Genomic DNA, 19,811 nt, shown 5'->3' on the forward strand with positions numbered 1-19,811 from the left:
GGCCTTCTTGGATATTATAGTCCTCTTCACTCTGATCTCCGGGTTAGCCTATTGATGGGGTATTCAACACACCCTATGAGGTCCAGATCATGCTGGTTTTCTGTTCTACCTGATAATTAATTGCACCCACCTGGTGTCCCAGGTCTAAATCAGTCCCTGGTTAGATCGCAACAATAAAGAAATGCAGTGGAACTGGATTCAAGGTCCACAGTTGAGTTAGAAGGGCCTATTGAGTTGGAATCTGAGTAGATTGAATGCTGCCTGTTGTACCACTACCAGCTGTTTTCACTAGACTGCCTCTAAATATATCTTATCTCATCATGCAAGCCATTGCAATTCCAGGGCAGGCACAGAAGCCTGGTACGATACGAAGCAGACACTACACTGCCAAGATGATTACAGCCATTCTCCCCAGATTCCCATACACAGAGACACACAGAGCTGCTGTCTGACCTGATTGACTCTTACATGAGCTAGATTAGAACATTGGTAGTAGAGGACGGTTTTCATGTAGCCTGGAATCCAAACTGAATATCATGTGAAACAGCAATATTCATTTTGGATTTCAGGCTTGCATCCTGGAGCCTTCGTGGAAGTTGCAAAAACATGTTCAACTGCATTTGAATGGTTCACATCAATTAGAACTGAGGGTTCTTTTCACATTATTGACTGTCTGTTCACATCTGCCGAGACACTGGTCTCACAACGGAGGACCTTGCAGCTTCCATGAAGGACAGATCAGTTATCAGTTATGGCAAGCCATCATTCAGCGCATTGTGCCTCCATAAGCAAGCACACAATTTCTGCTCACACAATACAAATCCAATAGGGAAGGCAGAGTATGGTTAACCAAGAGAGAGAGATAGAGTTGAGAGATTTGACAGGCAACAGAGCTCGCCTCCCCATATCTTCTCCAAGCACCCCAAATCTTTTTGGTTTTAAGAGCATACCAAACAGTTATCATTACAGAGATGCTGTGTTATTAGTAGTTGAGCCACAGGGGCGCCGTAGGACGATTCTAAGGGCCTGTGACTGACAGGGGCCCTAAAAAATTATTATAGCATTAGGTAAACATTTTTCAATATTAAATGATTAACCTGTCATCATTAATCAAATATTATATTTACAATGTACTAATAAAGCTAACGGTTTATTTTTCTTTTCTTGTTTTTGGCAAAAAGTAAACATCCAGAGAGGCTCTGTATTTTACCATTAAAATTACATTTAGACTGTAAAAGATGGCCCTTAGCACATTTCTTATAGAGGGTATCAGTCTTATAGTCAAATAGTAAATTCCACTGTATGCAGAATCTTGCATGCATGTCTGCACAGTGTTATATTTTCACAGCTCACCGTCAGTAAATATCATACAGTAAATATTGGACAACAAGAGAGTTGCAAGCCTGCAAAGGTAGAGTTATTTAAAGCTTTGAATGGGTCGATTGGGTTCTGGAGGTGTGTGGTTACAGCAATTGCGCAGGGTTGGTGTGGCCTGTGGTGGTGGGGCCAAATGTGATATATTTTCATGGAGCCCAAAATCCCTGGCGGCACCCCTGTTCAGCCATGTTCACGATTGTGGTTACATTGCTTTAGGAAACTCAGCTGGTAAATGAATGTCCTTGGCTGCTGTGGGCAGAATTGGCCTTAATTGAACTGTTTATCAATGTCCGCTCTATTATTTCATAAAGCTAATCAGTGTAATAAAACGGCAGATGAGCACCCTCTTGCCACAGCGGAAGAGGAGGAGATGGTGCAACTTATGCTTGCCTATCATATTCTGTTGTAAACTGCTGGAAATTCAAAGCATAGATGTCACTGATAATTTGTGGTAAACAAAAACAGTGTGCCTTTTGCTCTCAAAGCTTCTTCAGTACACAGGTACAGGCCTTTCAGGGGACAATCCAGCAAATATATCAAAGCCTCTTTTCTCCATTCAGAGAATTCAGTGTCCTGTCCTGGCTGTCTTTCTCTCTCCCTGTTTTCTGACGGTATTATTTAGATGAGTTCTGCATTGCAGTCTGAGCCCTGTTTATTGACCAAAGCAGCAGTGTGAAATCCAGAATAATTGTTGCCACAAGTCCCTTGGCACAATAAGTTCTATTCAGTTCACGCTGCAAGTCCAACAGAGAGAATGAGGGAAACAATTTCTGTATCGTGACGTTTTCAATATTTCCTATCAAAAACCAAAATACCCAATATATAGCAGTTGTTTATGTTTATAGTCAGAAATTATAGTTATCTATTAGTGATTTATAGTCAATATTGATAAGTAATGCATATTGTTGCATTCACACTACACCCGCCTAACTAGTAGAATCTTAGAAGCCTGGCAGAGAGATCAAATATCAAGCAATGCCATGGGAGACAGATCAGTGTCCAAAGAACAAGATTCACCAACATACCAACAGAATGCCCTCATCTCAGGCTCAACTATTATCAGAAGAAAGAGTCAAGGTTGGCAACAGGTGAGAATGTACATAGTACGTAGCCTCCATCTCGGCTCGTAATGGAAAATGTATACTCAGTTACTAGGGTAGAGTAGGAAAAAAAGCTCCTTAATTAGACAAACTGAGGAACGCAGGGAATGTACAGTAGCAGCAGCATGAGCCCTTCACGGCAGCACATGCCTTTGGATTACACTACTACCTGAGCATCTACTGACATTCAGGGAGGAGAAGAGAGGAGTGCACTGTGACATCTTACCAAGACTACGGCAGGCAGCAGCAGCGTAACAGGCACAGCAAAATCCCACGGCCATAGTGCCTCTGGTGTTGTTTACAGTATAGGGAGATGGGAGGACATCACAGCCACCCACATGGCTCTCTGCTCTGCTCCTGTCACACACAAACAAAAGCGTACACACACACACAGCAGGTAGCCTAGTGTTTAGAGTGTTGGGCCAGTAACAGAAAGGTTGCTAGTTTGAATCCCCAAGCCCACTTAACCCTAATTGCTCCAGGGTCCACCGTTGATAATAGCCGATCCTGGCCATGATCTCTCTCCCCAAAGGTGTCTCAGATGGAATTGGGATACACCAAAAAAATACATTTTCAATTAACACATGCGTATTAATACACGTGTGAAATATGACAATTATAAGCACCCACCAAATTATTACACACAGCCCTCTAAGAACAGTGCCTTCCCTGTACAAGCATGCCACACGAAAAGTAGCAGAGTAATACTTCCTACTTTTGATAACGCTTTCAAGCTATAGCCAATTTACTGGGTTTCTTTTGTCCAATAGGTTTCACTGGAGGAACACGGCTTTAAACATTCTCATACTGCCATCTATTGGTGAGGAGTAAAAATGTATTGCACTAATCTTATTCTCTAATTTTACTAACTATGGACTCAAAAGCAGTAGAACGAATCTGTTTGCTGCCATCTTTACTTTGTTGCAGCCTTTTTGTGATGAGGTATATGCATGCATGGGGCTTCAAACATATAATTCATAATGTTCTGTAGGCTAAAAGACATGTTGAGGATGGCCAGTTCCAGGTCCACAGGGTGAGGTTCCCTGCTTGTTCAATGCACCAGAGTAGACCATTTGTTTAATTAATTCAATCAATCAAAACTGTAAGTCACCTTACTCAGTGACCTGAAATAAAGTCTCTTGCTAATTGAGATATCTGACAACCCCGCAGTCTCATTGCCCTGCACTGAATTACCTGTTATTCCCTACCTCAGTGATATTCAGGTGTTTTGCACCTTGAATTACAGTCTCACCCCTGCTCTTCCTCATGCATGACAGAGCCATAATTACCATTTAAAGCGAGGAGCGATGACGACCTCCGAGTTGGATTGTCGTTTTGTACCTTCCACACCGGGAGTAATGTTACTCTTGTCAGGTATTTTGGATTATGTGAAGGTTAGGTTAACTCGACATGTGTACACTATGTCTATATGTAACAAGCCATATATATATTTTTATCCCTCATATTTTGCAGTTCCATCGACAAGAATTCTATTCCCCAACTTTCCATAACTGCTGCAGAGGATCATTTAAGAAGCCAAATGAGAAAACACTATTCAGAATGACAAGCTCAGAGAGTAATTACACAAACACTGAAAACTAGTACTGAACTTTATTTTAAAAAGTCAAATTGATATCAGGGTAAAGAAATTACAACAATAACCAAAATTAAATCTAGAATCTGGCACAGTGTTACAGAAGATGTCAGAGAGCGATTACAGTTTACACCACCAGCACCTTTTCAGTAGACTGGTAGCTAGAACTTCATATAGTGTGGACAAGAGATTTCTAGCCCGGCCATTCAATTTAAAATCTGATTATCTGGACATGTCACACTGACTAAATAAAAATACAAAAAGGAGTTAAATAGTGAGCATTTATGTATCAACCACTGGCAAATAAGAGTCCAACTGCAGTAAAAGAACGCTATGAATCATGCCAGCGGAATGAATAGTCAATTTTAAAGGGAACATTCTTTCATAAAACACAGATACATAGCAACAGAAGGGGCTGGGTGAGTTAAGGGGGGGCGGTTTTAAAATGTGGCAACATGTCTTTCCCTTCAAATGAGGAATTATTAAGTGTGTCAAGGGGAAATCTATTCATGATTCTTACTATCCAGAAGTTTAAAAAAATGAACATGATGTAAAAGCCCTTAAATTACATCTAGACATTATGGTTGTTGAGGAGGTAGAATAGAAAAAAAGACGTTATTACGTTATTCTAAAAAAGAAAACGAGCCTTGGATTTGGCTTGAGGTCTTTTAGTCAGCCTCTTCCTCCTCGGACTCAGATTCTGAAAAAACAAATAAGATTTAAGTCAACTGCATGCACAGACAAATGTGCTATGGTGAATACAGACAAAACTACATGCTCAGTCACATCAGACAATGGGACTATCGCCTATTTTGAAGGCGAGGTGGTTATTGTACCTACTATAGTTGAACTGATTTTCAGTCGCTCTGGATAGGCGTCTGCTAAATTACTCAACTCTAATGTAAAACGTAAGCCACGCTCACCTTCCTCCGCGTTCTTGAGCCACTCCACAAACTTTTTCATCTGTTCCAGGAAAACACTTCTTCCTTTGGCAACGTGGGCCTCGGTGTACCACTTCAGAATGGCCTCCTCACTCAAAACATCCGCTGGGAAAAATAAATCAACATGATCATTACAAACCAGCAGTCATCCCAGGATAAAGATGCCATTATGGCCACTTGACAAAGACAATTATGCCCAACTAAAAAGTGCTGATGTGAATCTGCTAGGCAACCTTGCTTCAAAACACTAACGCAAAAATTTGCTTTGATTGGTCGAAATGTTAGAAGTTGTATTTTTCCATAGACACCCTGTGTTTTATTCAAATCAACTATATGCACCGAGCATGTCTGATACCATAAGCACACGGTCTCATGAAATAATTAAGTCCGACTGCTGATTGTGCTGGGCCGGGCTCAGACTTGCTGCGCAGTGTAAAAAATAAAATGACAGCGAGTGACTGTGGCTAGCATCCGTTGGTTCGCTCTCCTCCCTGCTGCAGTGACCACCACAGAACATCAACAATGTTTATCGCACTGTCCGTGTTGCTGAAGCTTCAACATAATTACAGCAATCTGACATATGATCGGTTAACAAAATCCCCCATTTGTTTAGGAAAAACATTCCCTATTCCCTCAATCCTTGCTCTCTTTAAGTGACAAGTATGCGTCACATGTACGTGACCAATAGGGCCTGATGTATAGCATATCATAAAATCACAACAAATTAGTCATGAACTCAGAAGACAGTAACAAGTGACATCAAAATGGATGCTGAGGAAATGACAAACTAGAAACGGGGGAATGTTTACTGGTTGCTCAGGAGGTAAAGGTGAAGTCAGACATGTGGAATAAATTTGCCTAGTTGTGGAAAATAGTGGAGATCAAGAAAAAGTATGTAAGAAGCAAGAAATGCGTGCATATTATGAGTGCCAAACAGGTATGGTTAGATTACAATAGAACTCTGTAAACACTAAATAAATAAGCGTACCAGAGAGTTGGTTGTAACATTGTTTGTAAAGCCTTCATTACAGTAAAGATTAAAAACACTTGCATGCATTCGTGAACGCAAGTGCCGAAATGGAATGGTTTATTTATTGTGTACGCTAATTATTCAAGGGTGGCTTTATTTTAAAACTAAAATGCTTGATTGCATTTCAAAGCATGAATGAGTCGTATGCTTTGTGATGACAAACGAATGACTGATACAGTAGTCTATAGAAAGTATCGAAATATAGGCCTAAGTAAGATACAGTATTAAGACTAAACAGGATGCGCTCTAAGGCCTAAATCTCGATGGTGGTTATACAAGGCTGCTATACTAAGTCTACTAAATGATAATAATCATAATAATGCGATCAAGAAAAAGGAGGGTTATTAAAAATAATTTGACAATTTGGAACAGCGTAAATACTAAATAAATTGTAAGTAATATCAGGAAGGCTGTTCTAACACACACAAAAAAATGATAAAGCCTTCATAACAACAAAGCAAAGATGATAAAACAGCCGAATTTGTGAAATTGTTTATCCGACATGTGGTTGCGTGCGGCTATTAAACAAACACTCAAACAGTCAACAGAAGCAGGATCTGTCTTATTTCTGTAGATATATACACACACACTACATGACCAAAAGTATGTGGACACCTGCTCTCTGAACATCTCATTACAAAATTATGGGCATTAATATGGAGTTGGTCACCCCTCTGCTGCTGTAAAACTCTTCTGGGAAGGCTTCCCACTAGATATTGCTGCAGGGACTTGCTTACATTTAGCCACAAGAGCATTACGGAGGTCTGGCTCGCAGTTGGTCTAGGCCTGGCTCGCAGTTGGCGTCCAAATCATCCCAAAGGTGTTTGATGGAGTTGAGGTCAGGGCTCTGTGCAGGCCAGTCATGCTCTTCTACACCGATCTCAACAAACTTTCTGTATGGACCACGCATTGTGCACAGGGGCATTGTCATGCTGAAAGAAGAAAGTGCCTTCCCCAAACTGTTGCCACAAAGTTGGAAGCACAGAAATCTCTAATGTCCTATGCTGTAGCGTAGGCCGAACCATGAAAAACAGCCCCAGACCATTATTCCTCCTCTACCAAACATTACAGTGGGCACTATGTATTCAGGCAGGTAGTGTGCTACTCGCATCCACCAAACCCAGATTCGTCCGCCGGACTGCCAACTGGTGACGCGTGATTCATCACTACAGATAATGCGTTGCCGATGCTCCAGCCGATGCTTCCAGAGGCAGTTTGGAACTCGGTAGTGGGTATTGCAACCGAGGACAGACAATTGTTTATGCATTACACGCTTCAGTGGTCACGTTCTGTGAGCTTGTGTGGCCTACCACTTTGCGACAGCCGTTGTTGCTCCTAGACGTTTCCACTTCACAATAACAGCACTTACAGTTGACGGGCAGCTCTAGCAGGGCAGAAATTTGACTAAATAATTTGTTGGAAAGGTGGCATCCTATGACGGTGCAACGTTGAAAGTCACTGAGCTCTTCAGTAAGGCCATTCTACTGCCAATGTTTGTCTATGGCGATTGCATGACTGTGTGCTCAAGTCTATACACCTCTCAGCAACGAGTGTGGCTGAAATAGCTGAATCCACTCATTTGAAGGGGTGTCCACATACTTCTGTATATATAGTTTATATGGATGTTATAAAGCCAGGCACATTTAACAGTTGTCTATAATCTATAGCCGAGTTCAGTTGGTGTTTCCTCTCTCCTCACTTTCCTTAGTCAATTAAGGCAAGGGCTATTTTATCGTCTCCTAACTCCGCTGCTGACTCTGCCACATTGTCCTCAACACCAATATGCTTGTTAACTTTGCTATTATACACATAGCAACATGGTCTAGAAAGACTCGCCAATTCAACAGTGCACTTATGTTTCAGAACCGCAGACAGCGACTGCTATTAAACGCGGGAGAAAGAGCATTTGTTATAAGATAATATGAATTGTATTAGTGTTGCACCATTGTCCTTAACCATATACAATTTAAGTAGCACATGTCTTAGAGTGATGGACTGAGCCATCCCCACGGCCTCAATGGATCAGTCCACTCAAACAGGCGCAAATCAAACAGATGTCTTGTACACCATGAAACATTATTATTTTTTGCTACTGATTGACTTAACAATTATCGGTCAACCAACAGCCTTTCGACTAAACAATCGACTTAAATGGGGTCAGCCCTGGTGCATATAATGTCATCTCTCATATTTGGAAGAATATAAAATCATTCTAAAACAGACCACTGACCCTCGAACATTTTCAGGTGGGCTCAGGTTGGCTGAACAAAGCAGAACAGTAAGTGAAGAAAATAGAGCAGTATTTCCACCTCTTTGGCCATTGATTCTGCTCCACTTGGCAAAGCGGAATAGGAACGCCCATTTTTCATGGTAGTCAACGCAGATCTCGCTTTGATTAGCACAGCGGGAAGGTTTTGGCGGCTACGGTCAATGCGAGGTCAGAAGATGGAATCAAAGCTCACTGGATAGAAAGATCCAAGGTCCCTCCCTCGGACATTACCATCCAATGAGCTTTGAGAGGAATTGGGAAAACAAGGACGGTGGATGCAGACAACACTGTTCTCCTTCCCTTTGTAAGTAAGCAAGCCTTGTCTGAGCCAGAACAACCCATAGGTGCAGGAGCCTATGTCCGGTTTCTGTAGTGTAAGGCAGCTTGATAGACAAGTACACTCCCTGGACAGGAACCTAGTCTGTCGCAGGGCCTTACCCCCAATCAAACTCCTTAACACTGAGTGCCAAGCATCACTTTTACCTTTGTAGAGCAGGACCACAATCTTCTGGAAGGAGTTCATGAAATGGATGTTGTCATAGCAGTACTCCTGCATCTTCACCAGCAGCAGGATCTCAGAGGCTCCCTGGGATGTGAACGCCTTCAGCAGTGGGCTGTATTGCTGTGGAGAGACAGGGGGTGTTTCCATGAGTCACAAAAAACAAGCCACAAAATTACCCTCGTTTCAGTCACATTTTGGAGCACCGTGTGCCTATGCTGTCTGATTCCATGGCTGATTGTGAGAATCCTGCAGAGAAGGTGAACTCAAGTTTCTCTCCACACAACTCATATTTGGTAAGATGGGGAAGTGATGGCTCTGAAATCAGTGCAAGCCAATCAGCCAAGTGGCTCACCTTCAAGTGTTTGATGGCTTGTTCTGTAACCAGCTCCTCTTTCTTGTTCCACTCCACATAGCTCATAACGCTGGTCCACACGATGCCGATCATGGTCTGCTCTGAGATGTTGTTCTTCTTCATCTCCTCCCTGGCTGAGACAATGATCTGGAGGGAAAGAAGGGTATGAAAGTAAGTTTGTAAGTAAGAAGTGATTCTGGTTATTGGTCATTTCATGTCCATCCCATGCTAACAAAATGAGGATTCATAATCGAGAACTATCCTTCAACACAGAGGCTGCGATCTGATTCTCTAATCCACGTGTGCACAAATTCACTTCCCATGCTAAAACCAATCCAATGAGTCTAAATCAATTAGGGACAATGAGAGCAAGTGCACCCTTGAAGGGTTAAGGGTAGGGAATGGAACTCAACCAGAGGAGTGCTTCTCCAGCAATCTGCATACAGCCAGGCTTTGGACTCACGTCTTTGAAAGCATCCCCGCGCTCCATCTGTTCCTGGAGCTCCTTCTGAAGCTCCTTACGGGACCCGATGGCCTGCTGGTTCCTGGCAAAGTCTGACAGCTCCTTGAGTCCAGCATCTGTGAAGTACTTAGAGAAGTGCTCACAGCTCCGCTTGTTGGCAGGAAACAGCTCCTGCAAGACACAAGGTGAAGAAACAGGCCTAACGACACAGAATTAAGTAGAACGCATGCAACTATATTGCATCTTTATGCTTAAGCCCTGTCCAACTAAGAAGGCTTCTCCTTGGCTCTCTCAATTCACCTTTCCTAAGTTCCTTGCATCCACTTACCGCCTCATTATGAAAACCCCTAGGAAAGAGGGGAGGTCAGAGGGTAGGGACCATCGACCAACTCCGATACAATTGAGAAGGTGAGGAGATAGGATTGCGAGGATGCGAGGAATCAAGGAAAGACAGAACCTTTGTATTCCGAGAACACCCTTTTCTTAACTTCCCTGCGACCCAATGACTGTTTTACACTGAGCCAAGGAAAGCTAGCATGGCTTCGGATTGGACATCACCCACATGATTGGTGGTCTCACTCACCAGAAGCCTGTTATCCATGCCAACCTTCCGGAGACTCCCGGCCACAGAGTTGATGTCCTTCTCATGGATCCAGGATTTGAAAAGTTTCACAGCAAAGGCTGCAGAGACACCTGTGTAAAAAATAAAGACAGGGGAAACCATTTATTTTAAGCCTACCAGGTGAAAAGCCAGATTCCACAAGACACGATTCCAGAAGTTTTACAAGTCTGCCCAGTAAAAACAGAAATTAAGCAATTTCACACACACGGATTGTTGTATGAGACAAAACCATAAATACGCCCTAAGTAAATTCACATCTTACAGTGAATGTTTGCAACTTTCATTTAACTTAAGTCCCTACAAGTACCTGGACATGAGCTTGTAAGTATATAGTCTGGTTTCTCCAGACACAGATTATGCCTAGTCCTAGATTTAAAATAATACTCAATGGAAAATCTCTATTGAAAGTGATTTTTAGTCCTGGACTATGTTTATTCTTTGTCCAGGAAACCTGCCCTATTGAGCTGGCACTGCTGCACACCTTCTTTGACGAGGTTCTCGTTGTAGAGGCTATTGAGGATAGAGGCTGAGATGTTGCCGTTGGCTAGCAGGATGCCAGTCAACATGGCCAGCTTGTTGCGCTCAGACTCAGTGAACCCCTTTAGGAACAGCAGCAACTGCACAGGAGATAAGAGGGAAATGCAAATACTGAAACTTAGAATACAATAGAATGCTAGCACAAGGATGGAATGGAATACAATAGAAAGCTGGTATAACACTATGGAACATAAGGCCTAGAGTTGAGAGAATTGCATATTCTAGAACAAAATGTCTAATGCCAGGCTCAATAATGTAATCCTTCCCGACGTCTATCACGTCTGTATCCCAAATGGCACCCTATTCCCTTTATAGTGCACTATTTTTGACCAAAGCCCTATGGGCGTCATTTGGGAAGCAGCAATGAGTTGAATAACTCTATGGTGACAACAGAAAGATCCAACAGATAAAAAAGCATGCGTCATATTGAACAATGTTGCACAACAAGACAACATATTTACCTTCTTGATCTCCTCTTCGAACCCTTTCTCCAGGTACTTGTAGCGCCTGATAAGCTTGTTGAAAACCTAAGTAACGACAGGGAAAACAGAGTCAGGGCCTGTTTCCCAAAAGCATCTTATGGCGAAGTTAATTGTTGGAACCTTCGTAGGAGGTTTTCCCGAGTGGCGCAGCGGTCTAAGGCACTGCATCTCAGTGCTTGAGGCGTCACTACAGACACCCTGGTTCAATTACAGGCTGTATCACAACCGGAAGTCCCGTAGAGCGGCGCACAATTGGCCCAGCGTTGTCCGGGTTTGGCCGGTGTAGGCCGCCATTGTAAATAAGAATTTGTTCTTAACTGACTTACCTAGTTACATTTAAAAAAATGTTTTATTTAAACTGAGCTGTTTCCCAAAACCATTGTCACACTTAACTACACCACCCGTAGAACAGCTGTGTTACGTTAGATGCTTTTAGCCCTCCCGCGTCACTTCACACATGGTTTATCCGTCTGTGACCACCGATAACTTCACAACGAAGTTGACTACAAATACAAAGTTGCCAATATCTTTGCAATTGTTACAAACAAGCGAAGGATAAAAAGATGCTTCAAATGAAAACCGAGATGACTGCATTAAAAGATAAATAGCCCACCTACAGCATAGGTTACATAGGCCTATATACTGTATTTCAATGATATTGAAAACAATAATCCTGTTAATTCAATTTAGTTTTATTTTGCTATTTGGCTCCCGTCTCATTTTCACCTCAATATATTTCATGTTTAGCCTACCATGTGTGCAATGATGAGCAAAATCTTTATTTAGTGCATTATTATAGGGTAAGCACTAGGATAAGCCGCCTCAATATTTGCAGCCATAGGTGATAATCTCTCTTTAGGACCTGATCCAGTGTTAGTCTTGTGGAATAATTACAATGTTGAGGTACGATTTGAATGGAGAAAGCTGAACCGAGAGCAGCACTGCCTTTCGATCCTATCAGTATCGACACATGCCTCAACAACGCACTACGCAAAAAGTTCTCTCAGAGTTGTGTTTTGGAAAACAAATGTTACACCTTCAGAAGTTGTAGGAAAGATGCATCGTTAAAACACTTGTAAGCCAAAGTTACATTGCTATCGGGAGACCTGTCCCAGATCTCTAAATAACAGGCCAATGTTAATCCAAAAACTGAAATCACTTGTATCATAATCAACCTTTTCCTTCAGTAGAAAAGGGTTTTGAACCACAGCTACCTATGTGGTAAAGAAAAAAAAACAGAAAGCATCATCATATTCAGCTCTATTGCTAAACCAATAAACTCCATTTGCACAAGTGTACCTGAGCATAAGCTTGCATGGTCTCCAGGTCTTCTTGGGCTGTAAAGAGACAGAACTCTGTACGGGTCAAGTCATCTGATAAGGTACCCCCTGGGGCTGAAAAAGAAGAAAACAAAAGTGAAGGTTAGGGACCAGTTGAAATTAACGCAATTGTTACCCTGAGGAAAATGCTTTTTCAATTTCAGTCAGGGGGAGGGTTATTTATTTATATAAAAACACACACACTTTTTTAGTCCAGGGGAGGGTAATTTGTAATCGATTAAATGTCAGTATTGGTCAGCATTTGGGAATACTGGTATTGAATTTGACACATGCAACTTTGGTGTACAACGCTGTTCTCGCTCATTCTCCTCGCTGAGCCCAGCTGGGTGGGCATTTCGGTTTTACCTTTCCATTGGCTGTTCGATCAGTCTCTCTGTGCTTGGCATATCTAGAACGCGGGTGTGTAGAGTATCTGGTAAATAGCGCATGTAATGCGCAACAAGAACAGTGGTAGAAATGCTGCAACCAAAACGGGGAACTCGGAAATCTCCGACTAATGACTTCAGTGTGTTCAAGAAAAACGAGCTCCGACTAGGAAAATCTTTGGGGCCCCCGTGGTGCAGCGGTCTAAGGCACTGCATCTCAGTGCAAGAGGTGTCACTACAGACACCCTGGTTCGAATCCAGGCTGTATCACAACCAGCTGTGATTGGGAGTCCCATAAGGCTGTGCACAATTGGCCCAGTGTCGTCCAGGTTTGGCCGGTGTAGGCTATCATTGTAAATAATCATTTGTTCTTAACTGACTTGCCAAGTTAAATAAAGGTTACATCTTTTTGAACAGTTTATAAACTCGGAATTCAAAACCGGAAACTAAAATCAGGCCTCTTTTCTAGAGCTCTGGCTTTCTGGCATGAAGATGGCTGACGTTATGATTTGAAGTTGTTTCCTAAACATTTACTAAATAAAATAAAAAATGAAATAAAAGGACAATAACGAGGCTAAATACAGGGAGTACCAGTACCGAGTCAATGTGCAGGGTTACAGGTTGGTTGAGGTCATTTGTACATGTAGGTAGGGGTAAAGCGACTATGCATAGATAATAAACAGTTAGTAGCAGCGTAAAAACATGGGGGGTGGGGTTAATGTAAATAGTCCGGGTGGCCATTTGATTAACTGTTCAGCAGTCTTACGCCTTGGGGGGTTAGAAGCTGTTAAGGAGCCTTTTGGACCTAGACTTGGCGTTCCGGTAGCGCTTGCCATGCGTTAGCAGAGAGAACAGCCTGACTTTGGTGACTTGAGTATAAAAAAAAAAAATTGGGCCTTCCTCTGACACCGCCTAGTATATAGGTTCTGGATGGCAGGAAGCTTTGACCCAGTGATGTACTGTGATAACCGAGCAGTTGCCATACCAGGCGGAAATGCAACCAGTCAGGATGCTCTCGATGGTGCAGCTGTATAACTGAGGATCTGGGGACCCATGCCAAATCTTTTCAGTCTCCTGAGGGGGAAAAGGCGTTGTTGTGCCCTCTTCACGATTCTTGGTGTGTTTGGACCATGATAGTTTGTTGGTGATGTGGACACAAAGGAACTTGAAACTCTCGACCCGCTCCACTACAGCCCCGTTGACGTGAATGGGGGAGTGGTCGACCCTCCTTTTCCTGTAGTCCACGATCATCTCCTTTGTCTTGCTCACGTTGAGGTAGAGGTTGTTGTCCTAGCACCACAGCTGGTGCACGAAATCTCGAGATTTTGCTCGCCTGAAGTAGAGTATATTGTGATAAATTGCAGGCCACACTACCTGCCTAGAGTTTTCAGCTATACTTTTTGTGGCTGTTTATTTACCACCACAGACAGATGCTGGCACTAAGACCGCACTCAGTCAGCTTTATAAGCAAACCGCTCACCTAGAGACGGCGCTCCTAGTGGCCGGAGACTTTAATGCAGGGAAACTTAAATCAGTTCTACCAACTTTCCCTCTTCACGACTGTCTTGGTGTGTTTGGACCATTCTAGTTTGTTGTTGATGTGGACACCAAGGAACTTGAAGCTCTCAACCTGCTCCACTAAAGCCCCTGTCGATGAGAATTGGGGTGTGCTCGGTCCTCCTATTCTTGTAGTCCACAATCATCTCTTTAGTCTTGGTTACGTTGAGGGATAGGTTGTTATTCTGGCACCACCTGGCCAGGTCTCTTACCTCCCTATAGGCTGTCTCGTCGTTGTCGGTGATCAGGCCTACCACTGCTGTGTCGTCTGCAAACTTAATGATGGTGTTGGAGTCGTGCCTGGCCATGCAGTAGTGGGTTAACAGGGAGTACAGGAGGGGACTGAGCACGCACCCCTGGGGAGCTCCAGTGTTGAGGATCAGCATGGCAGATGTATTGCTACCTTCCCTCACCACCTTGGGATAGCCCGTCATTAAGTCCAGGATCCAGTTGCAGAGGGAGGTGTTTTAATCCCAGGGTCCTTAGCTTAGTGATGAGCTTCGTGGGCAATATGGTGTTGAACGCTGAGTTGTAGTCAATGAACAGCATTCTCACATCCTCTTGTCCAGGAAGGGCAGTGTGGAGTGGAGCAATCTTTTTAAACTAGGCCTAATAGACGTTTTGTGGAGAGAAGCATGCCTGCTCTTGCTAATTGCTGAATGTAAAATAGACCTACGCCAATTTAGCTGTCCGGGAAAGTTGCAGAGAGTGGCCAGTGATGATAACATTGTTGCACAGGACAGATCAAATAAAATTGTATTGGTCACATACATGTGTTTAGCAGATGTTATTGCGGGTGTAGTGAAATGCTTGTCTTTCTTATACTCTGGAGACAGTGATGAGCAGCGAAAAAGAGCCCAACGAATTGACATCCATTGAGCAACGAGGCAAGCAATGACATGTAATAGACACGCAGGGTAAACAGCATATGTTGTTGAATTTCTACATTTAATTTAAATACAAGTTTCTATTTAAAAAAAATTCCGCTGGTATCATTTGCAGTCGTCACTATGACAACGAACACAAGCTGAAGCACCGAATGGTTGGTTTTCCCACCATATTAAAAGGCCTACATCGTGCAGTAGGATGCTTTGATCACTTGATTGACAGGTGAAGCCTACTGTAGAACGATAAATCTTCCTCTAGTTGGTCCACACAACGATAATTTATCGTTATCGTTGTGTGGACGCCCTTAACGCTTAAACTGGTAAATGCCGCCCTTTAGCGGATAACATGAATATGGTATGGATACAGCTGTAGTTCTCAACAACAATTTGATTTGATAGAAATCACGACTGCAAAATTGATAGCCTACTATGGGATTTAAAATTCCCTGCTATTTTGTTTTAATCATCATTTTGGAGGGGGAGGGTTACACGTTTTATTTTTTCCCCCAACGCTCGGAGAGGGTCAGGTAATATATTTTCTAGGGATGCACGATATATCGGTGAACATATTGGAAATCGTCTGATATTAGCTAAAAATGACATCGGTATCGGCCCGATGTCTAGTTTCAATGTTAAAAAACGATGTCAAAGCTTCCGTGCATACCTATATAACGCAATATGTTCACCGACATGACGACGCCCACAAAGTCTACTGTGTGGATCGAGCAGTCAACAAACTGAGCAGTCATTTGAAAGAGTAAGAAAATTTCAGCGAGACAACTCAAAGGCGAAATCCATTAAAGCCAAGATAATGGAATTCATTGCCCTTGACAATCAACCGTTCTCTGTCGTGTGTGATGTTGGCTTTCGCCGACTGGCCGAGTACTGATACACACTACCAAGGGCGCTATTTTTCAGATGTGGTCCTACCGGAGTTACACAGTAATAGCGTGACTGCTATTAGCTTGATACTATGGAACGCCGTTTGGGTCTTTGCGTGTCAAAAATGATACAGTAGCACTGTCAAAGCTATACAAAAAAAGTCTGCAAACAAGCGTTGGTAATAATGCATGATTTGTTCGACCGCAACTTCTAGGGTAGCTAGCTTTAGCTTGGTACCTAGCTAGCACCAATAGAACCTGCCTGAAAACAATGACCAGTAGAAACTGCAGTCATTTTCACTATTCTAAGAAAAGATTTAGGAATCTATGTGTGTAAGTATTAGCTAGGTAGCCACATGTTTGCCTATTGAAATTGATCTTCAGTTCATGAAAATAAATATCTAGCCAGCTAATTAACCCTGTTGCCCAAAGCTAACATAAGCAGCCAGCTTAGTGAGGCGCGACCAGACCGAGTTCTGTGTTGTGAAGCTAGCCACAATAAGGCTTAGACACAATAGTGGAATTTGCGGGTTGCTATCAAAATAAAAGTAAGTCATTGACAGTGATGCAAATGAATACAAATAGTATAATTATGCCATACTTTTATTTGAAAGGCTAACCGCAAAGTACACTATTGTGGCTAATCCTTATTGTGGCTAGCTTCACATAGATGGGTCCGACCACCATTAATCAAATAGCAACTGTCTAATTAGGGATATTTTATTTTAGATGATGACACCTAATTATATAAAGGTTACACACACCACACTAACCAAAATGTTATTTTGTTGGCATTTACGTATGTCCCCATTACCAGTAAAACATAATCAAAACCTATTTCTTTCGCTCTTCATTTGTTCAGTTGTTTCATTCTCAACCAGGATTTCTATGGAACGCCGTTTGGGTCTTGCATGTCAAAAAAGATGCATGTCAAATAAGCTTGTTGACCAATCAGGACCTGAATATGACTGCACTTCACATAATAATTTAACGCGTTCATACATTTTTTACATAGTTATTACACATCGATTACACTATCGCTTGTATTTCAGATGTCACAACTATTCATCGATACGTATGCTATGATGCTGGTAAAGTTGTCTCGCGCACCTACAGTGCTGGTCATTAAAAAAAAGCTAGCTAGCTCATGGATGCAAATAATGTTCTTCCCCAAAAACATACAGCTAACTATATATAACTAGGCAAGTCAGTTAAGAACAAATTCTTATTTACAATGGCGGCATACCCCAGGCCAAAGCCGGACGACGCTGTGCCAATTGTGCGCCGCCCTATGGGACTCCCAATCACGGCCGGATGTGATACAGCCTGGATTCGAACCAGTAACTGTAGTGACGCCTCTTGCACGGAGATGCAGTGCCTTAGACCGCTGCATCCACATGTGTGTGTATTAACTATTTAACTGAACTAGAAGGCATAAAAGGCCGCAAAAATGTTAAATATCAATATCGTTTTTTTGGCAAGGAAAATATCGGAATCGGGCAAAAATGTAATATCGGTGCATCACTAATATTTTCCTCAGGGGGAGGGCCATCCACTTTCATTTCAGAGGTCCGATTATCTCCAAGTATCCCTCAATATAAATAACGTTCACTCCCTTATTATAGACTTTCACACAAACACACATTTTCCCCCCATTCTATTCAATTTTCTCTTTACCTAGCATTCCATTTTATCCTTATTTTGCCAGCACCTTACACTAACATTCTCTTCCATTCTATCCTTCCCCAGCATTCAATTCTATCCTTACCCAGCATTCCGCCAGCCACCAGGATGTCAAAGAGTGTCTCAGCATAGCGGCGGTAGTCAAGCTTGGCACCAGAGGCATCAAGAAATTTCGCAACAGCGTCGAGATCACTGCCAGTTTGGTTCAGACCTTGTACAATGGTTTCCTGAAACTGAGTAGGGTCAAACACCTTCTTTTCATCTGTTGAAAGATCGATGCATTCATTAGGGAAACAAATCATAACAGAATTTTGCCAGTCATGATAGTAATACATTCAGTTTACACCCACCTCTCTTCCTAGTTTTAAAACGCTGGCCTGTAAGCGTTGGCTTCTGAATCTTTTGATTACTCATAAAAGACACCCTGAATGAGAATGAGAAGAGGACATTATTATTATAGCTGAAAGATAAGCTAGTTGTCTGTAAATCAACTAACACCACAATATATGTACAAGTAGGATTGACAGGTGTTGGTTTGGGAAATAAGTGTAATAATTGACAAGTCAGAACCCCCATGGCAATGTGATCCATAGCACACAATGTTGGCAACTGCTGTTAACCAGTTTAGAGCCATATGGCTCCGCAGTCAACTAACTTTAGCTAGCTAAATTTACATAATCAGCTAGTTAGCTAGCTAACGTTGGCTACATTATGGCTTGTTACAAGTAACTACCTAGCTAGATAGTCAAATAGATATATAGATATCATAGGCTGATCATGCAATGACAGCAATGATAACTGTTGAAAAAGTAGTTAACGCGTTACTTAGCTAGCTAGTTATCAAGCGTAAGGCCTGCCGGCTGGCTATGTCCCCAGGTCTCGGAAATACAATCCATTTATGGCCAGTTCGCTAGCTAGCAAGTAACTGACAAAGTTAACTGATAATCGGCCTGAAAAATCAACAAATACAGACCATCTGTAACATATTGTAAGGTTAACTAGTTACTACTACTATAAAGACCTAACGTTACATGCCATGCATGCTTGACAATTAGCTAGCCAGAGAAGCTAACGACGTGGCTAGCCAGAGTAAGCAGGCTAACGTTAGCGAGCATGGCTGCTAACACGTTAGCAAACGTGCGCAGGCGTCTAATAAACCTGATTGATTTAGCTAGGTACTATCTAAAGCATGCCAGTTAATTAACATTACTGTTATAAACTACTTACCGAAATCAAATTTACTCTCAAAAACAGTCGAATAAAAACAACGAACGTTACTGCGACAGAACTGAACTGAATTCTCTGGCTGTGAAGCGGCTGCGCAATCTTCTTCTTCTTTTTTGGAATTTAAGGGCGGTTGGCATCCATTCATTAAAGGTGCATTAACGCCACCTACTGTGCTGGAGTGTGGGCTAGCGACAGGAAGGAACTAAATCCTACTTGACAGCCATTATTATATATATATTTTTAAATGTAACCTTTATTTAACTAGGCAAGTCAGTTAAGCACAAATTCTTATTTACAATGACGGCCTACCAGGGAACAGTGAGTTAACTGCCTCGTTCACGGGTAGAACAACATATTTTTACATTGTCAGCTCAGGGATTCAATCAAGCAACCTTTCGGTTACTGGCTCAACACTCTAACCACTAGGCTACCTGCCTAGTGTCTAGATGTGATACAGCTTTTGTCAAATTGACTTCAAAAGTAGATTTTTTTTGTGTGTGCATTTTAGCTAACCCTGACCTTAACCTAATTGTTGAGAATAAGAAGAGGGTGCATGTCGTATGTGGCAGGGCTCGCAGACAATAACGGATTGCAAAGGGAAA

The 19,811-nt window shown here is 42.3% G+C and overlaps 1 protein-coding gene across 1 annotated transcript; it reads right to left on the minus strand.

Moving 5' to 3' along the window:
- Positions 1-4,073: 4,073 nt before the first annotated feature.
- On the minus strand, positions 4,074-19,380 carry LOC111977364 (eIF5-mimic protein 2-A). Its single transcript, XM_024006751.2, has 12 exons — positions 19,210-19,380; positions 18,333-18,406; positions 18,068-18,244; positions 12,569-12,663; positions 11,249-11,314; positions 10,732-10,867; positions 10,212-10,321; positions 9,629-9,799; positions 9,166-9,312; positions 8,795-8,933; positions 4,995-5,117; positions 4,074-4,771 (listed from the first exon to the last, which is right to left on the minus strand). The coding sequence occupies exons 2-12, from the start codon at positions 18,394-18,396 to the stop codon at positions 4,740-4,742; spliced, it is 1,260 nt and encodes a 419-aa protein (XP_023862519.1). The 5' UTR covers positions 18,397-18,406; positions 19,210-19,380; the 3' UTR covers positions 4,074-4,739.
- Between the last annotated feature and the right edge of the window lie 431 nt (positions 19,381-19,811).

Source organism: Salvelinus sp. IW2-2015, linkage group LG2, assembly GCF_002910315.2.
Source record: "Salvelinus sp. IW2-2015 linkage group LG2, ASM291031v2, whole genome shotgun sequence".
Classification (NCBI taxonomy): domain Eukaryota; kingdom Metazoa; phylum Chordata; class Actinopteri; order Salmoniformes; family Salmonidae; genus Salvelinus; species Salvelinus sp. IW2-2015.